The sequence below is a fragment of the Euprymna scolopes genome, chromosome 33, assembly GCF_053919585.1.
Source record: "Euprymna scolopes isolate OS-2025 chromosome 33, ASM5391958v1, whole genome shotgun sequence".
In the NCBI taxonomy this organism is placed as follows: Eukaryota; Metazoa; Mollusca; class Cephalopoda; order Sepiida; family Sepiolidae; genus Euprymna; species Euprymna scolopes.
Genome location: NC_136514.1, coordinates 90,791,165 through 90,812,406, shown reverse-complemented (window position 1 = coordinate 90,812,406; position 21,242 = coordinate 90,791,165). Strand labels below are relative to the sequence as shown.

The 21,242-nt window shown below is 34.5% G+C and overlaps 1 protein-coding gene across 1 annotated transcript in view; it reads right to left on the bottom strand.

Moving 5' to 3' along the window:
* LOC145258353 (pre-mRNA-splicing factor ATP-dependent RNA helicase PRP16-like) overlaps positions 1–21,242 on the bottom strand; it is a 290,934-nt gene that overhangs the window by 102,724 nt on the left and 166,968 nt on the right. The window contains exon 20 of the mRNA XM_080116587.1: positions 19,776–19,940. Coding sequence (XP_079972713.1) covers positions 19,776–19,940 — 165 coding nt within the window. The remainder of the gene's footprint in view (positions 1–19,775; positions 19,941–21,242) is intronic.

The following is a 21,242-nucleotide window of genomic DNA, read 5'->3' as shown; positions in this document are numbered from 1 at the left end:
TGTCTGATTTGAGGCATATTCAAATCAGCTTCATTTTTATCTGCCTCTTTAGCCATATTAGGATCGCAATCAATTTGATCATCATCAGCGTTATTTTCATTTTCATAATTTTTAGATTTTTGCTCTATTTTTTTGCTTATTTCAATAGCATCTTTAATTTTTTTCTTAATACTTTCATAATTTGTCATTTCAGACAAATATGGAGCATTTTGATGTAATGATTGCTCATATGATTTACAGATTACAAATTGGCATATTTTGTTGTAACATAAACCTCAGTGTGAAATTCATTTTCATTTGAAAAGGATTCATTGTAAAGGTCAGAAATAGTAGCATCCCTGCTAACCTGGTAAATTAACTCACTATATATTGACCAGTCCCCTTCAAGTATTGCGATGTCATATTTGTTAAGCCATGTTCCAATCGACAATAATCGATATATTTTTCTGATCACTGTTCTCAGGTGTTGCGAGTGTGGTGACAAGAGTTTCAGCAGGGCCAGCTTGTCCGTGCAATCACTTTGGCCACAGCAATAAATTCTATCAGAATGCATACCTTTGCAACTTTGGAAACTATCCAATTTCTTCCTCATTTGAGCAATTGTCAAATTCGGACTCAAATCAGACAAATTGTTATGCAATCTTTTAGCATATTCCAATTTCTGAGCTGAGTCTGGACAGCCATCTTCGATTCTACACAGACGAATCATTGATATTCTGTAGTCACTGTTATTAATTTGATTTTCATTGTGTCGATGAAAATTAGCATCTTTGCTTGACATTTTGAATTTGCAAGTAAATTTAGATGCTTTTTTTCTATGTTTATTTTTATATTTGTTATAATATGCTTTTGCACAAATTTTTTCTCTATTTTTTTATAATACTGGGCCATTTTCGCATGCATTTTTTCTCTATTTTTATTGAAATATTTTTTATTTGACTCTTTTTGCTTTTTTTTATAAGTATCATTATTTACCGCTTTGAGTTTTTTTTTTTTTATAATTCTGAACTCTTTGTTTTATTTTATCTTTATTTTTTCAATAATATTCAGCTTTTCTAGCTTTTTCAGCAATTTTATCATATACTTTTTTATTGCCATCATTCATAATATATTCTTGACAGGCCACAAAATCACCGCAATACCACATTTACTCCAGGGGGGGGTACTACGTAAGTCCCAGGAGTCCTACGTAAGTCCCTTATAGTAAAAATGTTGGTGCTCATGCACTAATTGTAACACGCTATTATTTTCTTAATAATATAAAAGAAAGTAAGAATTTTATTGACACAGTATTTGTAAACAAACAACAACAAAAAAAATAGTACGATTACGTGTTGAAAATAATGCAAGAAAATGTTACATGTAATATTTTATACAAATACTGAACAGTAGCCCTCCCCTCTCTGTCTGTCTGTCTGTCTGTCTGTCTGTCTGTCTGTCTCTATCCCTCTCTCTCTGTGTTGCTGTTATTATGGTAGTACGAATAGTGGTTTGTTTACGTTGTAGTGGAAAATATATCTTGCATTATTTACAAAAAGTTGTAAATAATGCAAGAAAATGTTACAGCCAGTTACAAAATTAAAAATGATAATAATATATTCATAATATATTCTTGACAGGCCACAAAATCACCGCAATACCACATTCACTCCGGGGGGGGGGTCCTACGTAAGTCCCAGGAGTCCTACGTAAGTCCCTTATAGTAAAAATGTTGGTGCGCATGCACTAATTGTAACACGCTATTATTTTCTTAATAATATAAAAGAAAGTAAGAATTTTATTGACACAGTATTTGTAAACAAACAACAACAACAAAAAAAAATAGTACGCTTACGTATTGTAAATAATGCAAGAAAATGTTTCATGTAAGGAGCTGCAACGCAGACATTAAAAACTTTACGGATGTGTGTTTGTTACAATTTAACGTCTGCTCATTCGGTAATAGTCGGTAATTTTCGGTGGGCGGTGGTGAGCATGAATGGAAATGCGGGATTTAAACTAAAGTAATTTAGCAATGGTAGTAATGTAACGGATAATCAAAAATAGGGGAAAAATCAGTTATGTAATATTTTACACAAATACTGAACAGTAGCCCCCCCTCTCTGTCTGTCTGTCTCTCTCTCTCTCTCTCTCTCTCCCTCCCTCCCTCTCTCTCTGTGTTGCTGTTATTATGGTAGTACGAATAGTGGTTTGTTTACGTTGTCGTGGAAAACTCTGATGAAACTAAAATCCGGTAATTTTTATTTTTTTAATAACGGTATTAGTATCAAAATATCTGAAAATGATATCTTAAACTAAACAGAAGAATGTCAAGGTAATTATTGTACTATTTCAGAAAATGTTCAATAAGTATGTCTCAAGTAAATTAATTTTTTATTTTTTCTACCGGTACCCTACGCTGGATTGACGGGATAGGGATGCTGAGTCTCTTGACTGTATCCTCAGTAATTACTGCCTTCCATTGTAGGATGGAATACTGTTGCCATATCTGGGCAGGAGCTGCCAAAAACAGCCTATCATGCCTTGACAGAGTACAAAATAGACTTCGTGGCTTAGTGGGGGATGCCCTTTTCTCTACCCTGCAACCTCTCTCCCACAGAAGAGACGTTGCGAGCCTATCCTTGTTTTATCGTTATTTCCATGGCAGGTGCTCGTCTGAACTCCAATCCCTGGTCCCCCCTCGCCAATCTTTCATGAAAAACACCCATCTAGCTGAATCCACTGTGAAAAATTTCCCCCACTCTATATCTGTGCCTAAATCAAAACGCGGATTCCATGAACAAAGCTTCTTTCTTAGAACTGCACGCCTGTGGAACTCTGTTCCGTCTGCCTGCTTCTCTCCGGACTACAACTTGGATGTCTTCAAGTCCAATGTTAACAAATTCCTAATGAACCCTCCCCCTAATTAAACACGTCATCAAATCTCCACACTAACGTAATGTACTTGCAATAACCCTTATCCCTGAGTGGCTTCCGGGCCTTGATAAGTGGTGATCACTGTGTAAAAAAAAAAAAAAAAAAAAAAAAAAAAAAATATATATATATATATATATAGGGGAGTCAAAACATCGTTAATTCACTGCGTGCACAGCAGCTGCTGAATGGCATAATGGTTCAAAGCCTTGACTGTCCTACGGGCGGTCGGGTTTCGATCCTGGCTTGAGGTAGTTGCCTGTTTAGCCGCACTGATGAGCTGTGATACAACGAAACAGTACTGTATGTAGATAACTATATATATATAGCAGCAAAATCGAAAACAACACAAAGGAATAACTTCATATTTGTATTTTTTTTTCAGATATTACAATTGTTTCGACATAAACCAGACAATTTTAAATTTTATATCACTCAAAAACTTCCATATTTACATCTCATCAGAAATGATTATCCGAAAAAAATACAAATATGAAGTTATTCCTTCTTGTTGCTTTTGGTTTTGCCACTATATACATATATATATATATACTAGCAGGAGTACCCGGTGTTTGCTGGGTGTTTGTAGGTGTGTGTGTAAAGTAAAGAATAAGCAAAGTAATAACCCTGTTTCAATTAAAAAAAAAAAAAACGATATCAAACTTCCAAAAAATATCGGAAAAACAAAAACAGAAAAAAAACATTGAACAAAACGAAATAAAACGGAAATATGTATTATATGATTATTTAAAAAAAAAAAAAAAATGGAAAGAATCCTTGGGTTTTTTTTTAATGTATAAATGTTGGGAAATAAATGGTAATCAAGCAACGTCAAAGTAAGCATGGTGCGTTTCACCGAATAGGAAGTACCGAACGGAAAGGCACAGTGAAATTCTATTCCAGTTTTTTTAAGGAAATACGAAGTAAAGAAAACCGAAACCGGTGTTCGTTCGTAACTGTCCCTTGTGAACGATCACGCAATGTTGTAAATGGGTGGCGGGGGAAGGAGGAATTTATTAGAGAGAAAAGATTTTACTACTTGTATTGATCTGAACTGATTTTGGCAGTGAACTCTCAACAGAAAAAATATAAGAAACTACGATTAGCGATGAAGTGGAGAGGTAATATGCTTATAACACACCTCAGATATTGTGCTGCAGTTTGTGCATATTACATTTGCATGAAATATCTTGATTTTTAATCCTATTATGGTCAAAATCACAGGGTAAAATATGAGTTCATTTTATATATATAGATAGATAGATAGAAGAAGATGGATAGAAAAGATATATATATATATATATATATATATATTAAATAAAATGAAGGTGAAAGGGCTTGAATACTCAACGTTTCGCCCAATTTATGCGGGCTTTTTAAAGATGATGGTCAATGACCATCCCTTTTGAAAAACCCCGCATAAATCGAGTGAAACGTCCCGCATAAATTGAGCGAAACGAGTATTCAGGTCCTTTCACCTTCATTTTATTTCATATCGTCGGATTTAATCCAGCTAAACAATCATATATATATATATATATATATATATATATATATATATATATATATATGCAAGCTTGATTACAAAAATCTTAATCATGTTGCTTAATATTTGAGTCAATTCACATGGCTTAAATTCTTATTGATACATGTACATTACCATTGGTTAATTGATTTTAAATATATTTGACCTTTGGAATAATCTCTTTTAATATATATATATATATATATATATATATATATATATATATATATATATATATTTATTGTAGTCATCCATATACAGTACTGTTTCGTTGTATCACAACTCATCAGTGCAGCTAGACTAGCACCCCTCTCAAGTCGAGGATTGAACCTAGGACCATCACGTTGATAGTTGGCAGTTCTACCTATCGATCCACAGCAGCGGTGCTCATAAATAACTTCCATTTTTTATTATTCCAATAACTTTTTTACCAAGTGTCATTATTTCAAACAAACATTTGTCCACCACTTTTATAGTGCTCAACCGTTTTGTTTACAAACAAACAGCAAGCATCGCATTTACAACCAATTAAGTAGCGGGTGAGATTATTTACGACAGTGCTCAACCCAAAGAGGGGAAGGCTTAACAGATATTTTATATATATATTATTTTACTTATAAAACAGTACTCTACAGACATGAATGTTTCAGGGACCTACTCCTTTTCAGTGTAGCTTGACTGTTTCTATGAATCGGACCTACTCCTTTTCAGTGTAGCTTGACTGTTTCTATGAATCGGACCTACTCCTTTTCAGTGTAGCTTGACTGTTTCTATGAATCGGACCTACTCCTTTTCAGTGTAGCTTGACTGTTTCTATGAATCGGACCTACTCCTTTTCAGTGTAGCTTGACTGTTTCTATGAATCGGACCTACTCCTTTTCAGTGTAGCTTGACTGTTTCTATGAATCGGACCTACTCCTTTTAAGTGTAGCTTGACTGTTTCTATGAATCGGACCTACTCCTTTTCAGTGTAGCTTGACTGTTTCTATGAATCGGACCTACTCCTTTTCAGTGTAGCTTGACTGTTTCTATGAATCGGACCTACTCCTTTTCAGTGTAGCTTGACTGTTTCTATGAATCGGACCTACTCCTTTTCAGTGTAGCTTGACTGTTTCTATGAATCGGACCTACTCCTTTTCAGTGTAGCTTGGCTGTTTCTATGAATCGGACCTACTCCTTTTCAGTGTAGCTTGACTGTTTCTATGAATCGGACCTACTCCTTTTCAGTGTAGCTTGACTGTTTCTATGAATCGGACCTACTCCTTTTCAGTGTAGCTTGGCTGTTTCTATGAATCGGACCTACTCCTTTTCAGTGTAGCTTGGCTGTTTCTATGAATCGGACCTACTCCTTTTCAGTGTAGCTTGACTGTTTCTATGAATCGGACCTACTCCTTTTCAGTGTAGCTTGACTGTTTCTATGAATCGGACCTACTCCTTTTCAGTGTAGCTTGGCTGTTTCTATGAATCGGACCTACTCCTTTTCAGTGTAGCTTGACTGTTTCTATGAATCGGACCTACTCCTTTTCAGTGTAGCTTGACTGTTTCTATGAATCGGACCTACTCCTTTTCAGTGTAGCTTGACTGTTTCTATAAATCGGACCTACTCCTTTTCAGTGTAGCTTGACTGTTTCTATGAATCGGACCTACTCCTTTTCAGTGTAGCTTGACTGTTTCTATGAATCGGACCTACTCCTTTTCAGTGTAGCTTGACTGTTTCTATAAATCGGACCTACTCCTTTTCAGTGTAGCTTGACTGTTTCTATGAATCGGACCTACTCCTTTTCAGTGTAGCTTGACTGTTTCTATGAATCGGACCTACTCCTTTTCAGTGTAGCTTGACTGTTTCTATGAATCGGACCTACTCAGTGTAGCTTGACTGTTTCTATGAATCGGACCTACTCCTTTTCAGTGTAGCTTGACTGTTTCTATGAATCGGACCTACTCCTTTTCAGTGTAGCTTGACTGTTTCTATGAATCGGACCTACTCCTTTTCAGTGTAGCTTGACTGTTTCTATGAATCGGACCTACTCCTTTTCAGTGTAGCTTGACTGTTTCTATGAATCGGACCTACTCAGTGTAGCTTGACTGTTTCTATGAATCGGACCTACTCCTTTTCAGTGTAGCTTGACTGTTTCTATGAATCGGACCTACTCCTTTTCAGTGTAGCTTGACTGTTTCTATGAATCGGACCTACTCCTTTTCAGTGTAGCTTGACTGTTTCTATGAATCGGATCATTACAGTATTACAGTCTGATGCGTTATCCATTATGCCACAAAGTCCTAGATCATTTTACTCTTATTTTTTTTTTCACTTTTAACCTTATGTAGATTTCTTGTTGATTTTTTAAACGATAACGCGGTTAATTAGCATCTTCATTTTGAAGAATTTTTTTCTTAGAAAATCGCCCATATTTTTATTTGGACGTAAACAAATATTTTATCTATTTATTTAATAGTTTTAATTTACTTATAAAAGAGTAAGCTACGGACATGCATGTTTCGTTTAAAAAATCAACAAGAAATCTACATAAGATTAAAACTGATAAAAAAAATGATCTAAAACTTTGTGGCATAACTGATAACGCACAAGACCATAATACATATGGTCTGAGGTTCGATTCCTAAAAACAGTCAAGTTGAAGAAAGATAGGACCTTGAAACATACATGTCCATAGATTAGTGTTTTATAAGTAAAAGAAAAATAATAAATAAATAAATATAATATTATATGTCCAAATCTAGAAAAAAAAAGATCTTCAAGGTGAAGACGTTAATTAACTGTATTATCGTTTAAATAATCAACATCTACGCACACACAAACATATATATATAACTATCTTTACATAACACCAAAAGATGGAGGAAGTGAGGAAGCATGGTTGTGGAAATCCTTTTACCCAAATACGATGTCCAGCATGTTAAAAATATACCATTTGTTTTAAAAATCTAATTGATAAACATCTGAAGAAGCTGGTGGGGACAGGATATTTTTATGGAAACATAAATCGTAAAATTGCCAACTCATTAATGAAACAGCTGTAATGGAAAAATCCAGGAAATAAACGAAGGTTATCTATAAATATAAAAGCAAAAATGTATGTATGTATGTGTGTTCGCTTTTTCTGTATGTCTACAAAAGGCTTTTTTTAGAGAAGCGGTCGCTCGCTTCACAACTTTTTATAACACATATAAATCGTAATATCTCACAGTTAACAACGAAGCTCTCCTGTCTATTTAATTTGCTCGATTTCGGGAGGATAAATATTAAACATTTGTCGCTCGCCGCATGTGGGTTAGTCTTTTTCCTATAACATCTTGGGAAGCGTTCCCGCCCCACAGTCAAACTTGACCTCATTAACTCATTAAAACGGGCACCAGCACAATTCCAAGTAATTAAATAAATTCAAACGTGTTTCCGTTAGCATCTCGTGGTGGGGCAATGGTTAATGTCGCACGTTTTTTTTTTCACATTTTATTTACAACTTTGCCTCAACGGTTCGGGTTCGATCCTCATACTTACTTTTTTTTTAACCACACCCCCACCCCCGGAGTTTCCACACACCACTCCAAATACCCGGGCAACACCGGGTACCCCTCGCTAGTAAAAAAGAAAACGTGCGTCTTTGAATTTTCAACAAAATTTTGCACTATATATATATATATATATATATATATATATATATATATATATATATATATATATATATTAGTGGCCTGGCAAGGTCACAGGGGAGACAACTAAGCAAAAAAAACAAAACCCTCAGCAAAATTCATCCCAAAGCAGAAAAACTAAAGCTTGACTTCCAGGACATAATATATACAAATGTAGATAAATTTGGGCATATTTTATGGGTTTAAAAATATAGGTTCTTTTTTACCAATTGTCATAACATTTTAACCATAGATTAGCAGTATAATCTTCAAAAAGCCTGCAAACTTTCATGTAGTTTCGTCGCATAGAACCAAAGATATGAGCATTTCAATATCCAATTTGGCTACAAGCATATATATATATGCATATATATATGTATATATATATATATGTATATATATATATATATATGCATATATATATGTATATATATATGTATATATATGTATGTATATACTAGCAATCGGTGCCCGGCATTGCCCAGGTGTTTTGAAGTGTATGCTGAGGAAAAAAAAAAAGATCAATTTTTTTAAACTTTGACCCCTATTATGACCTCTTAACATTTATTGTTTAGGGATCAAGTAAAGTTAATAAGTTAGATCCATGTCCAAGGAATCTATATATAAAATATCACGTGTTCAGACCTTAAATTGTAGGAGGAGTTTGGTAGAGTTCTCAAAGGTCTAATTGTTGAATATTGACCACTTAATCGCCAAATTTCTGTCAAAAACCTATCACATCGATTTTCCCAAATCTCAGTACCCTGTATATCAAATTTCGAATCTGTAGGCTTAAAATTGACAGAGTTTTAGCGTAGGGAAATGCACACAGACGCACAGACACACACAGACACTATCACTTATATATAAACATAAACATCATATATATAAGGATAATAGTACGCCATATATATAACAAAAGACCATTATTTACTGAAGTGAAAGGAAAACCCGGGGGAACTTTACCCAAAAATAAATCTATATTTTTTTGTGTGTATTGATAGTCTGGTACTTATACAGTTTAGTGACGACATTAAAAAAATGGAAATATTGAAAAAAAAATTTTATTGTACGTAACTGTTATAGACTGAAGTTCTCCGAAAAAAATTTCACTTAATTTGATCAAGTAGTTTTTTTTTTACAGCGAAAAACAATGATTTATCACGGCTACGTCAACGTGGCCATTTTGGAAATGTTATTGCAGGCCCAGGAATTCCCCAAGGGCAGGTAACTGCCGTACATAGCAGAATACCTCCATTTTAGGCCAATCTAGCCCTTTCCCCCCCCACCAGAATGAGATTTTTTTTTTTTTTTTTGCGAAGACAGATGCCATTTTTGGGTGATTTTTTTTTTTTTTTTTAATTTGTAACAGAAGTAAATAAACGAAGTTTCGAAGTTATCCATGCGTGTCCAACTGAGCATGTTTCGAAAATAATCTTGTATAAAAATTCTTCAATTCTTTGCATTCTTCAATTTCTTTGCATATTCAATAGTATTCTTATTTAAAAAAAAAAAATACGCAAAAAAATTGCAGATTTAAAAAAAAAAAAAAAAACGTAAAAAAATTGCAGATGTGTTGTGCGCATCTCAATATGACGAGAAAAAAAAGGCTAGATTGCGAAATTTGGCCTAAAATGGAGGTATTCTGCTAGGTACATTTCCAAAATGGCCACGTTGACGTCGTCGTGATAAATAATTGTTTTTCGCTGTAAGAACAAAACTACTTGATCAAATGAAGTGAAATTTTTTTTCGGAGAACTTCAGTCTATAACAGTTACGTACAATAAAAATTTTTTTCAATATTTCCATTTTTTAATGTCGTCACTAAACTGTATAAGTATCGATAGTCTTATCAACACCCCTTTTTTCTATTTATTTAAAAAGAAAATACAACTTTATACAAATTCCCTATTAGTTTTTTTTTTCGGTTCTCTTATACGATGATCATCTTTATTTAACTATTACGTGTAATTATATTCATACAGATATTCTATATGATTTATATTTGCGTAATATTTGCGTAGAAATGAAGAAAATCAAATTTACTGTGTATTTATTGTGTTGCCATAACAACGTGACGTAGCCAAGGACGGTAGTGGACGTGAGTGTGTGTGCGTGTGTGCGCGTGTTTTCGTGCTGTATTGTTTGTAGTAGTAGTAGTACTAATAATCAGTCCAGCGTTTGCTTTCTTGTTGTGTGAATGGCGGACGTTGAGTCGGAGGTTGGATTGTGATGTCTGTAAGTTTCGTATTTTTCTAATTTGTAAATGGCAAGTTAGAAAAAAATTAAACCCTTCCAAGATGGACAATAAATAAGACCAAAATATTTTATGGTAAAGTTAAGAGCGTAAGAACTATACTTTTTTAGGAGATGTGATTATTGGATTAACCAATCAGAAATCGTCTGTGGCACACACATCTCTGTTTTTATAGATAGATAGATAGATAGATAGATAGATATATATGCATATATATATGTATATATATGTATGTATATATATGTATATATATATATGCATATATATGTGTATATATATATGCATATATATATATATGCATGTATATATATGTATATATGCATATATATATATGCATGTATATATATATGCATGCATATATATATGCATGCATATATATATATATATATATATATGTACATATGAGCAAACAATTAATAAAATATGTTAAAAAACACTTTGAAATGAGTTAAAAACATATTTAATCTGAAAAGGAAACACTAGATAAATGGATAGTCCTTAATCTGCGGAGTTTCAAAGAAATACTCTCCTTCTCATGAGAGGGTAGGAATTAGCAAAATGCGGGATCGGATTTTGCATGCAGAAGTATTTGATGAAACAACAAGTAAGTCAAAGATCTTACTTGAAAACAAAATAAGTTAAGCAGAGGGAATATGGTAAAGAAAAAGGTGATTACACATGAATGGATAGTCTGGTGGAAGATAAAAAATCCAGTGACGGTAAAATCCAAATGTAAAACTTCAAGAAAGTTAAAAGAATTTCCATTTGTACAAGTAAAATCCAAGGAAATCCCGTAATTGGAAGAAGATGGTCCATAATAATCCAAAGGCAGAAATCCATGGAATAATTCACAAACATGTGTACAAGGAAAAAAATAATATTAATAAAAGAAAAATAAGATGTGCTTTTCACTCTACTTCCGAGACCTAACTATAAATAAAAAAGATCTGGGAAGAGAAAGGAAAAAAAAAGTGATGAAGTTAAATATAAAATAAAGGGAAATAAAAGTCAAAATGACCCAGACAGGAAATGTTAAAGGCGCGAAAATATATATAGGGCAAAATAATATAGGTCAACTGAAATGTACAGGTCATCACTTAAAAAAATGTCAGCAAGAGTTGTTAAACGACACTAAAAGGAAAATTAAAATAAATAAATAAATATATAATAAATAAATAGAAAATAAAGAATAAATAAAAAAAATAAAAAAATAAAATTTTCTTTTTAATTCATTTTAACTTTAACTTTTCAATAGTCCTTAATTTTTACCTTTAATTCCTAACTTCATATGATCTATATTTCCTCCCCACCCCTTTTCCTCTTTTTCCTTTTTTTTTCTCCCCCCCCCCCTTCACCTCTCTATCCAGCACTTCAAATCTTGGTTTTTGATGCTTATTTGTAATTTTTTAAAATCTTTTATTTTGACTTGAATAATCTGAAGAAATCGGCAGGATAATATTATTGTCCTGTCGATTGAAACAGTCTGTAATGATTTAAGCAAATAAAAAAAAAACAAAAAAAAAACCCGAGGTTGAAATAATAAAAACATATTCAGCTCTATTAAAGTATTGAGCACATTTTCCCTGTTTTTTATCAAATATACCTCCTTATATATATACACACACACAAAGCAAGAAAAAAAAAACAACTATAAGTTTTAAATCAAAATGAATAAATGCAAAAATTGAACCTATTTCTCACACTAAGAGTAAAGTGAAAACGTTCTATTTCAAGTGAATTCAACTTTACACAATAGACGTATTATCTTTTTTATATTAACTGCTTATATATATGCGATATCAGTCGTAAAGTTTTCTAATTTTCATATTCATTTTTGAAAAAGTCTATATAATTATTTAAATATTATTTGAATTAAGAATAGTTCAGCAGTATAAGCATTGTATCATTTGCTTCACTTGTTTTCTATACTTCTATTAGTCTGTTTGTCCATTCCACTTTTTATTAGAAACTACTGAAGTGATCTGATTGAAATCTTGTATGAATCTTTGTTATGATAAGATGTAGCAAAACATTTATTATAGTACCTGTTCAATGCACAGTTAGGAATTAATAACGATCAGTATTTAATGCAAAAATTAGCACAAATTTAATCAATATTCAACCATAGCGTATTCATTGGAGTTTCTTGGGAATTTGGATTTCACAAGTGATTCCAAACTGCATTTATATCTCCTTTAGATGAGGTTGGCTTTTGGGGCTTGGTTTTAAGTAAAAAGGACACCACGTGGTCTGGAGAAGAAAAAGAAAAAAGACACCATGTGGTCTGGAGAAGAAAAAGGAAAAAAAGACAGCACAGGGGCTGGGGAAGAACAAGAAAAAAGACACCACCTGGTCTGGAGAAGAAATAGAAAAAAAAGACACCACCTGGTCTGGAGAAGAAAAGGAAAAAAGGACACCATGTGGTCTGGAGAAGAAAAAGGAAAAAGGACACCATGTGGTCTGGAGAAGAAAAAGGAAAAAGGACAACATGTTGTCTGGAGAAGAAAAAGAAAAAAGGACAACATGTTGTCTGGAGAAGAAAAAGAAAAAAGGACAACATGTGGTCTGGAGAAGAAAAAAGAAAAAAGGACAACATGTTGTCTGGAGAAGAAAAAGGAAAAAGGACAACATGTTGTCTGGAGAAGAAAAAGAAAAAAGGACAACATGTTGTCTGGAGAAGAAAAAGAAAAAAGGACAACATGTGGTCTGGAGAAGAAAAAGAAAAAAGGACAACATGTTGTCTGGAGAAGAAAAAGAAAAAAGGACAACATGTTGTCTGGAGAAGAAAAAGGAAAAAGGACAACATGTTGTCTGGAGAAGAAAAAGAAAAAAGGACAACATGTTGTCTGGAGAAGAAAAAGAAAAAAGGACAACATGTGGTCTGGAGAAGAAAAAAGAAAAAAGGACAACATGTGGTCTGGAGAAGAAAAAGAAAAAAGGACAACATGTGGTCTGGAGAAGAAAAAGGAAAAAGGACAACATGTTGTCTGGAGAAGAAAAAGAAAAAAGGACAACATGTGGTCTGGAGAAGAAAAAAGAAAAAAGGACACTACATGATCATGAGAAAAAATACTGCGTGTGTGTACTAACCCTACAAACTTTACTTTCTTGAGCCATTGTGTAAACATGAACTTATTCAACATTGGAGATGAGGAGTTTTTAAATTAAACTTTTTTGTATTTGTTTCCTTTTTAAGATGTTGATTGGCTTTGACAATACGTCTTAGGACTTACACACTCCTTGATCTTTTTCTTAAATGTACATCATCGCATTGCATACACACGTTATGGTGCTAGTCTAGCAGAAAACACTGGGACATAAAATAGTCGATTATTATGATGAGTATTATAATGGTTGATTATTATGATTGTAATTGTTAGATAGAATGTCGGAAAGCATGTTATCAAAGCAAAATAAATTACAGATAAAATTATTTACATTAAAATAGTTCCCAGAAATGTTAACTTGGTGAAAAAGAATGTTGACTATCATAACCAAAATACATGACGAAGGTAGATCATCCAATTTGTGTCTTGATCACGTGATATTAAAGAGAACGACGGCGATAAAATCAGGGAGGAGTTCCAACCATTTGTGTCGGATGGTCTGATATATCCGATAACTGACCACACGAATTGGCGGAAAGTAAAAATCCTTCGCGACACTGGAGCAACCCAATCGCTGGTTTTAAAACAGAGTATGCCATGCGAGTCACAGACGGCGACAGGAGAATCCGTCATAATTCGCGGAATTGGGGAAAGGTATATTAACGTACCGATCCACCGAATCTCTCTTGATTCGAACATAGTATGTGGTCTGGTGGAAGTAGGCGTAGTCGATAGCCTACCCATGAAGGGTATCTCGATGTTACTCGGGAATGATCTAGCCGGCGAAAGAGTTGTTCCCCACCCAAGAGTGATGGTGGAGCCAAACACTTCAGAAAACACTGAGATGATAGAGGAACAATACCTCGGCATCTTCCCAGTGTGTGCAGTAACCCGTGCCCAGTCCGCAAAAAGAACAGCAGAGGAAAGGTTAGAGGCAAAAGATCGGTCCAGGGAAGATGAGGAAATCGACCTATCGAAATCATTCATGAATCTTGAGGGGAAGCTCAACTCGCCACCCACAGATCCAAATAATACCCATACCAACGAAACCTCCCTACAAGTTCCCGCTTCGCGGCAATTGATCATACAAGAACAGTGGAAGGATGATGGGATTTTCCCCCTCTTCGAAGAAGCACTGCCCAAAGAAGAACTGGAAAAAATACCCTCTGGATATTTTATAAAAAATGGTGTACTGATGAGGAAGTGGAGGCCCTCGCAATCCCCAGCTCACGAAGACTGGGCGGTGATATACCAACTAGTGTTACCAAAGGCACGTGGGACCAAAGTGTTGGAAATAGCACACGAAACCCCCTTGGGAGGCCACTTAGGCGTCCGTAAAACCTATGATAGGATCACCAAACACTTTTACTGGCCTGGAGTCTGCAAAGATGTATCCAACTTTTGCCGAACTTGCCACACCTGCCAGATGGCAGGCAAGCCGAATCAGAAGATACCAATCGCCCCCTACATCCTATACCCGCGTTTGAAGAACCATTTTGCCGCGTTTTAATCGACTGCGTGGGTCCACTTCCTAAGACCAAATGAGGAAATCAGTATATATTCACTATCCTCTGCGCATCTACCAGATTTCCAGAAGCAGTCCCGCTCAGGAACATATCTGCTGAGAAAATCACAAGGGCTCTTTTCAACTTCTTCTCCATGGTCGGACTACCGAGGGTAATACAGTCTGATCAAGGATCGAATTTCATGTCCAGGATGTTTCGACAGTCCATGAGTGTGCTGGGCGTACAAACCATAAAGTCAAGCGCATACCATCCCCAGTCCCAAGGTGCCCTAGAGAGATTTCACTCTACACTGAAAACCATGATCCGGACCTATTGCCTTAGTCACCAGAAAGATTAGGATGAGGGTATTCCCTTTTTGATGTTTGCAGCGCGAGACGCCACACAGGAGTCTCTAGGATTCAGCCCGTTCGAACTAATATTTGGCCACTCAGTACGTGGACCCCTAGCATTGTTAAAAGAAAAATGGCTGCAGGAAGGAGTCACCTGTGAACCCATGCTGGAGTATGTGTTAAGGTTCAGAAACCGACTATATGAAACCAGCCGACTGGCACGTGAAAGATTACAAACAGCTCAAGCCAGAATGAAACAACATTATGACCGAAATACTACCCCCAGGACTTTCAAAGTTGGAGACAATGTGCTTGTTTTGTTACCATTATCTGGTCATCCACTTAAGGCTCGGTTCCACGGCCCCTACACCATTGCTCGGAAGGTCAGTGAACTAAACTATATAATAAATATTCCTGATCGTAGAAAGGCGACACAGATGTGCCATATCAATATGCTCAAACCGTATTTTGAAAGGGATAAAATAAACCTTATTGTAGTCACAACTCTGCCAGTTTCCATAAAAGGACCCGAGGAGGACAGTGAAAGGATCCCAGGGAAAGACAACCACCCTCCGAGGCTATCAAACTCAGAGATATTAGCCAATCTTACACCCGTACTATCTCATTTAACAAATAGCGAAAGAAACGATATGACCGTCCACATTCGGAGCTATAGCGATCTCTTTCCCGACGTTCCTAAACAAACGAACATCGTGCAACATGATGTGGAAATCGAAAAGGTCACCTTCATTAAGCAACACCCATATCGTGTAAGCTCACATAAAGCAGAAATAATTAGACAAGAAGTCAGATACATGCTCGAGCATGGCATCATTGAACCTAGCCAGAGCAGCTGGTCATCTCCTTGTATGTTTCTTTTAGAAGATCGTAAGATAATTCCAAGAGACTTCAATATCACACGAAAACGTGTGGGACTGGACAAAATAAGTATGAAAAAAAAAAAAAAATCTTTGGAAAAGATTTTCTTTTTTTTCTAATATGGGGGGGGGGTTACAAATATGTGGAAAAAAATATATAATTTGAGACAATAATTACTTTTAATATTATAAAAAAAAAAAAAAAAAGTCGAGAGAGAAAATTCTGTTTTTATCGCGTTTTATATTGTCGTCTGCTCTCAGTGAATTTGTAAACATCCGGAAAAAGAAAAAGAGAGAGAGAGAGAACATACGAAAATACAGCGAGGGGACGCCTATAAACTGTAAAGAAAGAGAGAGGGGGAGAGAGAAGATATGAAACTAGAGAGAGGGAAAGCTGCAGGCATCCGCCTCGCGTATTATTGAGCGAGTGACGCGAGAGAGATGCAGGCACATACAGTGAGAGAGGGGACGCCAAAGAGAGAGAGAAAGGTATACCATTAGAGAGAGGGAAAGGAGCGGCGCAGGGTGGCGAGACAGTGACGACATAGCAGCTGAGGAGGAAGGTTAGGGAAGCGACAGTGTTGGCGATGGTGACGGCATTTGTGGTGCTGATGGCGACGAAGAAATGAACGATATATTTTGACGACAGAGAAAACGAAAAAAAGGCGATAATGAGGAATGACGATGTATCCCATGGACGAAGGAATGAAATTGTTTCAAAAGAAAGGAATGCGATAGAAATATTTAAAACCCGACGCTGAGTGAGTCGATTGTTTATTTTTCTCTCTCTATATCTCTCTCTCATATATGAAAACAATAACAAAAACAAAAACACAAAAAGGATGTCCTTCCATTTTGGAGTTAAAAGCAGACGACAGGATGTGAACTGTTTATTTCTTTTGCGCGGAAATTCTCTCTCGAATCTATTTCAAGTTTGTTTGTTCATCCAGTTACACATTCTCTTTTACTTTCGTTACAATATATTTTTATATATGTAAATAAAATTGTGTTAATTTTTCCATTGGCCTCGGTATTGTTACATGGATGTGTTTTTCCTGTCTTGTGTTTATAAATGTCTTTTGAGAAAATGGATATATCCCTCCCCTATCTAAAAACCCGGGAAAACTAATTTCTTTTAAATAATTTTTTTTATATTTTGTGTTACGACTTTTACCCCGAGACATTCCGGGTCGTAACACCTGATAGACTCTATCTTTGGTCTACACTAATAACGCTCTGCTGATCAGTAAAAGCAAAAGTTCCTTGAACATTCTCCATTCAATTCTAGCTATTACATTCATACTAGTACGTGCTAGTCACGATCAGGTACTTGGCTATGAAATAAGTAACACTAAAAACATTTAGGGGGTCATCTGCTTTATTTTCCATAATTATTCCTTCCCATAATGTATTCAGCCTTTTATCTCGCCTAATACAAAAGGTTACTGTAGCCGCGCATATGCACTAATTCCTTCGTTCTCCTGATTTTCCAGTATTGTTGTCTATCATTTTATTCTAATTCCAAAGGGATTCATGACATCCATTTTCTGTTCATGGCCCTTAAAAATTTTGTTTAACTGATCTAATACATGGTTATCATATAAAAATGCTGCATAAAAAGTTGTGGAATTCAATTTTTAAAAAATGAGGTGGGGGTGGGAGGGTCATGTTTTGACAACCAGAGTGAACTTTGACATGCGGGCGACAAATCTTAAGGTTGGAAACTTTTTTTTGTTTTTAATTTTTTCAAGGTCTCTGTTAAAAAAAAATGAAACATAATTAAAAGAATAAAAAAAAAAGGTCGACATATACGGGGTCATATACGGGATCGTTAATTCACAAGCCTTTCTGCAACTTAATCATATTTGATAAAAATAAACTTCATTCTTTACCAAATGTTTCTTCCACGTGTTTCTTCATATACACTTTTTATCTGTGCCTAAACCTAAACATAGATTCCATGAACAAAGCTTCTTTCTATGAACTGCACTAGCAGTATCAGAAATTTTGTGAAAATAGCGAATAATTCCACCCCATCTTTCCAAGCTTATAACTCCTCGAAAAATGCAATTCCAGCCCTAATTTTTTTTTCAATTAAAGGAGCAAGGACCAAGATTTCATTTAAAAAAAAAAAAAAAAAAAAAAAAAAAAAACGTGTTTTTTTTTTTAAAAAGGTTTTAAACTTCGGACTTTACAGGTAAAATTCTACGAGAACACGATGTCCGTTTTTTTTTAAATTTGAATATATTATGTATTGACCTTTTCTCTTCAATTTGTGAGTAAATAATTATGTACTTATCCGGGTCTAAATTAATTATTATTAGACATTTACAAAATTGGAGGCGTGAATTATTCGACCCCCTGTCTTTCCAAGCTTATAACTCCTCGAAAAATGTAATTCAAGCCCTAATTTTTTTTTCAATTAAAGGAGCAAGGACCAAGGTTCCATTAAAAAAAAAAAAGAAAAAAGAAAAAACAAATAACGTGGTTTAAAAAAAAGGTTTTAAACTTCAAACTTTACAGGTAAAATTCTACGAGAACACGATGTCCGTTTTTTTTTAAATTTGAATATATTATGTATTGACCTTTTCTCTTCAATTTGTGAGTAAATAATTATGTACTTATCCGGGTCTAAATTAAGTATTTACTTTGTAATAGACACTTAAAAATTGGGATGGGGGGGGGGGGAACCGTGAATAAAAAAAAAAAAACGTTTGTCTAAAATATTATATTCGATTTATTGGAAAGAACATAAAATTTCACACTGACCCTGAAAATATCGTAAAAATAGAATCAATAGAAAAATTTTGATAGATTTTTAAAGTTTAAAGATTGAAAAATATTGAGTTCGGAAAATTCATTACTGTTTAAAAAAAAAACAAAAAAAAATATTTCTATTACTTTTAAAACAACTGTAATAGTTTATTTTGGAAGTATAATCCTTAAAAAAAATACATAACCCACTTTTAACAGAGAAATTCCGAGATTTTTATATTGTATTCGCAGTTTCGTGTTAGGGGTGTCAAAAATTCCTACAAAAATTCTGATACTTCTAGAACTGCACACCTGTGGAAGTCTCTTCTGTTTGCCTGCTTTTCAGCTGACTACAATTTGATTGTCTTCAAGTCCAATGTAAACAAGTTCTTGATGAACTGCCCCTCCTAAGTAATCCAATTTACAAAATTTCCACTACTTATGATTATTATGCTATAATCTCACTGACTAATGTATACCCATTAACCCTTATCCTCGAGTGGCCTTCAGGCCTTGATATGTGGTGACTCCTTTGTAAAAAAAAAAAAAAAGTATTGTTTTAATACTCACAACCCACTCCATAAAAATTTGATATCTAGAAAAAAACTTGCAACATCATTTTGTTAAGGTTGACTTAAGGCTGCACAAACAATGTACCTAAGATATATTTTGTGTCACATCTAGGTGTGCTTATTGAGTTAGCTTTGCTGGTTGCTAATAAAGTGTAGTTTTTTTTTTGTTTTGTTTTTTTTCAAAAAATTGAATAACAAAAAAATGTTAGAATTAATGTATCACATACATCCAGTAAATGAAGAATTCTTAAAGAATGACTTACCAAAATTTCGGCACTGCATCCCATCTCCATAGAAATTATCAGCATTTTTGATAAGGCAGGATCCAAAGGAAACTCTACCATTTGTCGGCCGAGGGGTGTCAACATTCCAGTGTTGTCCAAAGCACCAAGAATCCAAAGTTGGTACATGGAATTCAGTATGTTATCCTGTTGGGGTACAGACAAATAAAAAATACACAGATTAATTGCAGAGAATTTGTGTAAAATCTCAAAATCATTGTTCTAGTAGTTGATTTCAGAAAATATATATTGATTTTTTTGACTCCTTTTTAAAAAAAGTTCATTCAAAGTGTTATTTTTGCAAGATGTTAGGCACATTATTTGGATTAATCTACTATTCCTATCTTGGTCCTTATTTTAACAATCTTTCGGCCGTTGAACTCTCTAACACTTCCAACTAGTCATGATTGATAGGACAAGAACAATATGCTCTCATGGCTCAAAAGAAGAGTCCAATTTGGAATTTCATATATATTCCAGAGTTTTTTGGGGTTTTGTTTTACTCATGTTCACGTCAAACAAGGCATATCGCCACTTGGATGTAAGCGGTTACTATTTGTGACCATACGTAGGAAAGATCAACAAGATATTGGTTTATGTTACATTTAAACTTCTGCATATCAATACAGTCAGGGAAGCAAGTAACAGGAAGGGAATTCCAACGTCTAACTGTTTGAGGGAAGAAACTATTAGAGTAGAAAGGCACAAGGATGCAACATTGTGGCAACGGGACGTGCGTTGGAACTTAGTTGACAAAGCAGGACCTATTAGATCGGAGGCTCTTTTTGAACCCTATCTAAGAAAGAGAGACAAATGGTAGAGTTTGAAATGAACATTCCTGCGTTTGAAACGATGCACATGAAAGAAGGTCACATCAATCCAAGCATTATGGAAATAACAACCAAAATGCGAATAATAGTTCAAATAATCAAAATTCCATCAATTTTTTAAATTCTAAAATAAACAAAAAAATGCATGTTTTCAAATTGATGTTAACTTTCAAACATTTCCAATAATTTTTTAATGAAAAAATGTGGATGTAAATAAGGCATTAATAACGAAAACAAAAAAAAAAAAAAACATGAAAAGCATATATTTTTCTTGCAGGTGTTTTAAACTCGGTGATAATGCACCAAAAATATCTGCCAATAGAAACAGAGTGTGGGAGGAAAAAGGTCCACAAGTGATCAAAAAGAACAAAAATGGTTCCATGAAATCTATAATTTTCTTTTATGGTAATCGCTCCAGACAAGGCCTGAAGCCACTTGATGTAAGGAACTAAAAAGATTAGTGCAAAGACAGGAGTTGCCTATTGATGATAGGTAGAAGCAAAATAGTCAGAAGAAGTGAATTTGACAAGCCTGCAATTCTTGGAAAAAAAACTACTGGAATAGGAAGCTGTAATGGTAATAAAGAAGAAGAAGAAGAAGAAGACAGAGGTGTTATGTG